Genomic DNA, 8,454 nt, shown 5'->3' with positions numbered 1-8,454 from the left:
GTTGTTTTCTGGCTTGAATTCGCAAAGAAGAGCACGAAATCTACAAAATCATGACTTTTTACCAAGATTCAACAGCTGAATTGCAAGAAAACAGCAGAATTCTGCACGAAATCATCAAAATTCTTACAGAAAACCGCATATTTCGATGCAAAACAACGATTTCTCGCCGATTTTCGTTGTTTTCTGGCTTGAATTCGCAAAGAAGAGCACGAAATCTACAAAATCATCACTTTTTACCAAGATTCTACGGCTGAATTGCAAGAAAACAGCAGAAATCTGCACGAAATCATCAAAATTCTTACAGAAAACCGCATATTTCGATGCAAAACAACGATTTCTCGCCGATTTTCGTTGTTTTCTGGCTTGAATTCGCAAAGAAGAGCACGAAATCTACAAAATCATCACTTTTTACCAAGATTCTACGGCTGAATTGCAAGAAAACAGCAGAAATCTGCACGAAATCATCAAAATTCTTACAGAAAACCGCATATTTCGATGCAAAACGACGATTTCTCGCCGATTTTCGTTGTTTTCTGGCTTGAATTCGCAAAGAAGAGCACGAAATCTACAAAATCATGACTTTTTACCAAGATTCAACGGCTGAATTGCAAGAAAACAGCAGAATTCTGCACGAAATCATCAAAATTCTTAGAGAAAACCGCATATTTCGATGCAAAACGACGATTTGTCGCTGATTTTCGTTGTTTTCTATCTTGAATTCGCAAAGAAGAGCACGAAATCTACACAATCAAGACTTTTTACCAAGATTCAACGGCTGAATTGCAAGAAAACAGCAGAATTCTGCACGAAATCGTCAAAATTCCAAGAGAAAACCTCATATTTCGATGCAAAACGACGATTTCTCGCCGATTTTCGTTGTTTTCTGGCTTGAATTCGCAAAAAAGAGCACGAAATCTGCAAAATCATCACTTTTTACCAAGATTCAACGGCTGAATTGCAAGAAAACAACAGAATTCGGCACGAAATCATCAAAATTCTTACAGAAAACCGCATATTTCGATGCAAAACGACGATTTCTCGCCGATTTTCGTTGTTTTCTGGCTTGAATTCGCAAAGAAGAACACGAAATCTACAAAATCATAACTTTTTACCAAGATTCAACGGCTGAATTGCAAGAAAACAGCAGAATTCTGCACGAAATCATCAAAATTCTTAGAGAAAACCGCATGTTTCGATGCAAAACGACGATTTCTCGCCGATTTTCGTTGTTTTCTGGCTTGAATTCGCAAAGAAGAGCACGAAATCTACAAAATCATCACTTTTTACCAAGATTCAACGGCTGAATTGCAAGAAAACAGCAGAATTCTGCACGAAATCATCAAAATTCTTAGAGAAAACCGCATATTTCGATGCAAAACGACGATTTCTCGAAGATTTTCGTTGTTTTCTATCTTGAATTCGCAAAGAAGAGCACGGAATCTACAAAATCATGACTTTTTACCAAGATTCAACGGCTGAATTGCAAGAAAACAGCAGAATTCTGCACGAAATCATCAAAATTCTTACAGAAAACCGCATATTTCGATGCAAAACGACGATTTCTCGCCGATTTTCGTTGTTTTCTGGCTTGAATTTGCAAAGAAGAGCACGAAATCTACAAAATCATGACTTTTTACCAAGATTCAACGGCTGAATTGCAAGAAAACATCAGAATTCTGCACGAAATCATCAAAATTCTTACAGAAAACCGCATTTTTCGATGCAAAACGACGATTTCTCGCCGATTTTCGTTGTTTTCTGGCTTGAATTCGCAAAGAAGAGCACGAAATCTACAAAATCATGACTTTTTACCAAGATTCAACGGCTGAATTGCAAGAAAACAGCAGAATTCTGCACGAAATCATCAAAATTCTTACAGAAAACCGCATATTTCGATGCAAAACAACGATTTCTCGCCGATTTTCGTTGTTTTCTGGCTTGAATTCGCAAAGAAGAGCACGAAATCTACAAAATCATCACTTTTTACCAAGATTCAACGGCTGAATTGCAAGAAAACAGCAGAATTCTGCACGAAATCATCAAAATTCTTACAGAAAACCGCATATTTCGATGCAAAACGACGATTTCTCGCCGATTTTCGTTGTTTTCTGGCATGAATTTGCAAAGAAGAGCACGAAATCTACAAAATCATGACTTTTTACCAAGATTCAACGGCTGAATTGCAAGAAAACAGCAGAATTCTGCACGAAATCATCAAAATTCTTACAGAAAACCGCATATTTCGATGCAAAACAACGATTTCTCGCCGATTTTCGTTGTTTTCTGGCTTGAATTCGCAAAAAAGAGCACGAAATCTACAAAATCATCACTTTTTACCAAGATTCTACGGCTGAATTGCAAGAAAACAGCAGAAATCTGCACGAAATCATCAAAATTCTTACAGAAAACCGCATATTTCGATGCAAAACGACGATTTCTCGCCGATTTTCTTTGTTTTCTGGCTTGAATTCGCAAAGAAGAGCACGAAATCTACAAAATCATGACTTTTTACCAAGATTCAACGGCTGAATTGCAAGAAAACAGCAGAATTCTGCACGAAATCATCAAAATTCTTAGAGAAAACCGCATATTTCGATGCAAAACGACGATTTCTCGCTGATTTTCGTTGTTTTCTATCTTGAATTCGCAAAGAAGAGCACGAAATCTACAAAATCATGACCTTTTACCAAGATTCAACGGCTGAATTGCAAGAAAACAGCTGAATTCTGCACGAAATCATCAAAATTCTTACAGAAAACCGCATATTTCGATGCAAAACGACGATTTCTCGCCGATTTTCGTTGTTTTCTGGCTTGAATTCGCAAAGAAGAGCACGAAATCTACAAAATCATGACTTTTTACCAAGATTCAACGGCTGAATTGCAAGAAAACAGCAGAATTCTGCACGAAATCATCAAAATTCTTACAGAAAACCGCATTTTTCGATGCAAAACGACGATTTCTCGCCGATTTTCGTTGTTTTCTGGCTTGAATTCGCAAAGAAGAGCACGAAATCTACAAAATCATGACTTTTTACCAAGATTCAACAGCTGAATTGCAAGAAAACAGCAGAATTCTGCACGAAATCATCAAAATTCTTACAGAAAACCGCATATTTCGATGCAAAACAACGATTTCTCGCCGATTTTCGTTGTTTTCTGGCTTGAATTCGCAAAGAAGAGCACGAAATCTACACAATCAAGACTTTTTACCAAGATTCAACGGCTGAATTGCAAGAAAACAGCAGAATTCTGCACGAAATCGTCAAAATTCTAAGAGAAAACCTCATATTTCGATGCAAAACGACGATTTCTCGCCGATTTTCGTTGTTTTCTGGCTTGAATTCGCAAAAAAGAGCACGAAATCTGCAAAATCATCACTTTTTACCAAGATTCAACGGCTGAATTGCAAGAAAACAACAGAATTCGGCACGAAATCATCAAAATTCTTACAGAAAACCGCATATTTCGATGCAAAACGACGATTTCTCGCCGATTTTCGTTGTTTTCTGGCTTGAATTCGCAAAGAAGAACACGAAATCTACAAAATCATAACTTTTTACCAAGATTCAACGGCTGAATTGCAAGAAAACAACAGAATTCGGCACGAAATCATCAAAATTCTTACAGAAAACCGCATATTTCGATGCAAAACGACGATTTCTCGCCGATTTTCGTTGTTTTCTGGCTTGAATTCGCAAAGAAGAACACGAAATCTACAAAATCATAACTTTTTACCAAGATTCAACGGCTGAATTGCAAGAAAACAGCAGAATTCTGCACGAAATCATCAAAATTCTTAGAGAAAACCGCATGTTTCGATGCAAAACGACGATTTCTCGCCGATTTTCGTTGTTTTCTGGCTTGAATTCGCAAAGAAGAGCACGAAATCTACAAAATCATCACTTTTTACCAAGATTCAACGGCTGAATTGCAAGAAAACAGCAGAATTCTGCACGAAATCATCAAAATTCTTAGAGAAAACCGCATATTTCGATGCAAAACGACGATTTCTCGAAGATTTTCGTTGTTTTCTATCTTGAATTCGCAAAGAAGAGCACGGAATCTACAAAATCATGACTTTTTACCAAGATTCAACGGCTGAATTGCAAGAAAACAGCAGAATTCTGCACGAAATCATCAAAATTCTTACAGAAAACCGCATATTTCGATGCAAAACGACGATTTCTCGCCGATTTTCGTTGTTTTCTGGCTTGAATTTGCAAAGAAGAGCACGAAATCTACAAAATCATGACTTTTTACCAAGATTCAACGGCTAAATTGCAAGAAAACAGCAGAATTCTGCACGAAATCATCAAAATTCTTACAGAAAACCGCATATTTCGATGCAAAACAACGATTTCTCGCCGATTTTCGTTGTTTTCTGGCTTGAATTCGCAAAGAAGAGCACGAAATCTACAAAATCATCACTTTTTACCAAGATTCAACGGCTGAATTGCAAGAAAACAGCAGAATTCTGCACGAAATCATCAAAATTCTTACAGAAAACCGCATATTTCGATGCAAAACGACGATTTCTCGCCGATTTTCGTTGTTTTCTGGCATGAATTTGCAAAGAAGAGCACGAAATCTACAAAATCATGACTTTTTACCAAGATTCAACGGCTGAATTGAGTAGTGATACAAAGCCGGTTCTGCAGCGGAAGTCGTAATCTCGAGCGCCCGTCCGGTGATGTATTGCTGGTCATCTACCAATCAGGCGCACAGATGGTGTCGGCGGCTCTTCCGGCGTATTGCTGGTCATCTGCCAATCAGGTGGCGGGTGATTTAAAAATTTGACAGATGGCGGTGGGAATTTGACAGCTGGTGGCGGGAAATTGAAATGTGTAGCCGGTTGGAGGCGCCGCGAGCCGATAAACAGTTCAATTTGCGCGTGCGCGGCTAAACGGCGGGAAATTTAAAAATTTGACAGATGGCGGTGGAAATTTGACAGCTGGCGGCGAGAATTTTGACAGATGTCATTATGGAATGGCGGAAATTTTGAATTTGACAGTTGTGTCAGATCAAGATGGCGGTGACGGTTTGGGTGACAATCATAGAGGGCGCTAGAGTGAGCAAAAATTTCAAAAAGTTTTGAGTGCGGTCCTCGGAAAAAATTTTTGGAATTTCTCGGAAAAAAAATATTGCAATTTCTCGGAAAAAAAATGCTAAATAATTCGTTATTTGGGTGTAATCATCCGGTCTGATTTTCGCGTTTCTCGGAAAAACCGCAAACATTGATAAGACCGGACGTTCTTCGCCGTCTATATAATGAACAAAGTGATCAGCTCAGACCATTGATAGTGCTGCTGTCAAGGTGCTAATAGAACAGTAATCAGCTCAACATTTTCCGCCGTTTATACGAGTGATCAACTTAAGTCGATAAGACAAATAATTTTGTTGTAGTGAGAGTGATAATAAAAGGTAAGAATAAATTTTTGCTTCTAAATCTGGTACTGAATTTGTACTTTATCTTAGGCCTATCATGACTTCCAAAGCTGATGAAGTGATCGTGGTAAGTAACGACATCGTTCAGGCTACTAAAACGCATTTGGATAATTTGACAACAAAATTTGATCATCAAAGTGCTTTATATTTGGTCCACCAAATTAAAAGTTATTTTAAATTTTATTCGAAAACTATTAAAAGCTTGAAATTGAGTGTTGGTGCTCGACTCAAGCTTAATTCCAATTTAATTAAATTAAAACATTTTCACGTCATACTTAAACGTTTGTGTGCAAATAATGGTATCAGTGGTCGAGGATTGAAGATAAATCATCAAAAGAGGGTTCAGTGGGAAGAATTGAAAACTGCTTTTAAGTCACGCGTTCAAACTGGAATAATTTTTAATTTAAGTCACATTGATATTGTTCAGTTTTTAAATGATGCATTTTCGGTTTTTAATTCTCGCATTAAAAAATTGCTTAAAAAATTTACTTTGCTTAAAATTAACGCATGTTTTCATGGTGAATTTATTAAAAACAATCCAAACGATGGTAGTGAAATTATTGAAGAAAAATCGTTTAACACCAGGAATGGACTGTTGGATCAAGGGCGAAATATTAAAGATTGGTTTCAAAATTACATAAGTGATAAAATTTTAAGTAAACTGGAAAACTTTCAACTTCGTGATTCGGGTTGGGCATTACATAAAATTATTTCGTTGGAAATCAATATAAATAAATGTGAAATTGGGAATGGTTCATCTTTCATCAGACTTCCACAACAAATTGCTAATAAACACGCTTGTGTTAATGTCAAAAATTATAATGATAACGAGTGCTTTTCTTGGAGCGTCATCTCAGCCTTATTCCCCACAAACATTAATGCTGATAAGATTAATTCGTATCCGCATTGGTCATCAAAATTAAATATGAAGGGAATCGAATTTCCTGTCAGTATTAATCAAATTTCTAAATTTGAAAAATTAAATAATGTTTCAATTAACGTGTACGTTTTGGAATTAAATCAAACTAAATCAAAAGCATCGTATTATACTGTAGCTCCAGTAAGACTGACAGAAAAAAAATTAGAAAAACATGTAAATTTGCTCCAAGTCCAAAACGTTTATTTTCCAAAATTAAATGATTATGAGGCTCCAGATAATGCCGATGTGGATAACACCGAAATAAAGTATCATTATTGTTGGATTAAAAACTTGTCTCGACTTGTTTCAAATCAATTAAACAAAAATAATCATAAAGTCTATTTATGTGATCGTTGCCTTAATTATTTCAAGAAGGAGGATACTTTTAAAGAGCATTCGGAGCAATGTGAAAAATTAAATTTTAGTAAAATTTCATTTCCAAAATATGATTATGTAGAATTTCAAAATTATATCAATCAACAGACATTACCATTTATTTTATACTGCGATTTCGAGTCTGTGCTTCAACCTATCGAAAAAACTTGTGAAAATACATCCAAAACCTTCAAGTATCAACAACATAAAGCGTGCAGTGTTGGACTATTTCTAAAATGTAACTATGATGATAGTCTGTCCTTTTATGATTTTTATCGTGGTGAGAATGTTGCTGTGTGGTTTACAAATAAGCTTAAACAAATTGCAAGAAATGTCTCAGAAAAAATAATCGAAGCTAAACCTATGGGTTCAAGTCCAAGCTTTAAATCAGCTGTTTTATGTCATATATGTGGGAAATGTTTTACCGAAGAAGATAGACAACAAAAAAACATTGTAAGAGACCATGATCATTTTACATCGATATTTAGAGGATTTGCTCATTCAATATGTAATTTAAATTATAAAAAGCGATTTATGGTTCCCATTGTTTTCCACAATTTATCGGGATATGATAGTCATTTCCTCATTGAAGATATTTCAAAATTAGGAAAAATCACACTTTTGCCAATCAATCTAGAAAAGTACATTGCATTCACGCTGAAAGATGAAAATACTGATATAAAATTTAGGTTCATTGATTCTCTCAGATTTATGAATGCATCCTTGGATGAATTAGTATCGACTTTAGAATCAGATGAATTACAACATTTAAAACGCGAATTTAAAGACTTAGATGAGGATTCCTTCAAATTACTCACACGTAAAGGTGTATTTCCATACGACTATCTCGACTCAATTGAAAAATTAACAGAGACATGTTTACCACCGATCGAAAAATTTTATAGTAAACTAAATGATTCGCACATTTCCGAAGAAAATTATCAACACGGTCAAAACGTTTGGACCCAATTTAAAATTAACAATTTGGGCGAATACTTGGATTTGTATATGAAAATTGACATTTTACTATTGGCCGATGTTTTCGAAAATTTCCGTCGAGTAATGCATAAAACGTATGGTTTGGACCCCGGGTGGTACTACACTTTACCCGGTTATACATGGGATTGTATGCTGAAATACACTGGATGTAAACTCGAAATTCTTAAAGATATTGATATGTTATTATTTGTGGAAAGAGGTATTCGCGGTGGCATTAATCAATGCTGCAATCGATACTCGGAAGCAAATAATAAATATTTAGGTGACGATTATGATCCAACTAAACCAAATAAATATCTAATGTATTTGGATGTCAACAATCTTTACGGGTGGGCCATGCAGCAATATTTACCCTATAGAGAATTTAAATGGTTAGATGATGTTACTGATTTTGATGTTACAAATATTTCCAACGAGTCCAACACAGGTTACATTTAAGAAGTCGATCTTGACTACCCGCAACATAGACATGATAGGCACAAAGACTTACCTTTTTGTGCTGAACACCGAAAACCAGCAAATTCAAAAATCTCTAAATTAATGACCACCCTACATAAAAAAACTAATTACATTCTTCATTATCAGAATTTAAAACAAGCGATACATAATGGTTTAGTGGTTAAAAAGATTCATAAAATTTTAAGTTTCAAACAAGCTCCATGGCTAAAACCGTATATCGAACTAAACACAAATTTACGTGCACAAGCCAAAAGT

At 35.6% G+C, this 8,454-nt stretch overlaps 1 protein-coding gene across 1 annotated transcript; it reads left to right on the top strand.

Annotated features, from left to right (window-relative positions):
• Positions 1–5,346: 5,346 nt before the first annotated feature.
• On the top strand, positions 5,347–8,178 carry LOC148165941 (uncharacterized). Its single transcript, XM_088049586.1, has 3 exons — positions 5,347–5,423; positions 5,478–7,645; positions 7,802–8,178. The coding sequence occupies exons 2-3, from the start codon at positions 5,485–5,487 to the stop codon at positions 8,176–8,178; spliced, it is 2,538 nt and encodes an 845-aa protein (XP_087905712.1). The 5' UTR covers positions 5,347–5,423; positions 5,478–5,484.
• The last annotated feature ends 276 nt before the right edge of the window (positions 8,179–8,454 follow it).

Source organism: Gnatocerus cornutus, unplaced genomic scaffold (genome assembly GCF_029298725.1).
Source record: "Gnatocerus cornutus isolate USDA-ARS CGAHR unplaced genomic scaffold, icGnaCorn1.1 ctg00000114.1, whole genome shotgun sequence".
Lineage (NCBI taxonomy): Eukaryota > Metazoa > Arthropoda > Insecta > Coleoptera > Tenebrionidae > Gnatocerus > Gnatocerus cornutus.
The sequence above is the reverse complement of the archived record's forward strand: the minus strand, read 5'-3'. Positions and strand labels throughout refer to the sequence as shown.

Bases quoted from the DNA above. Each gene is read 5' to 3' on its own strand.
- LOC148165941 (XM_088049586.1), top strand. From the start codon at position 5,485: ATGACTTCCAAAGCTGATGAAGTGATCGTGGTAAGTAACGACATCGTT. The intron at 7,646-7,801 runs GTAAACTAAATG...ATTTCCGTCGAG, and splicing joins ACCGATCGAAAAATTTTATA to TAATGCATAAAACGTATGGT.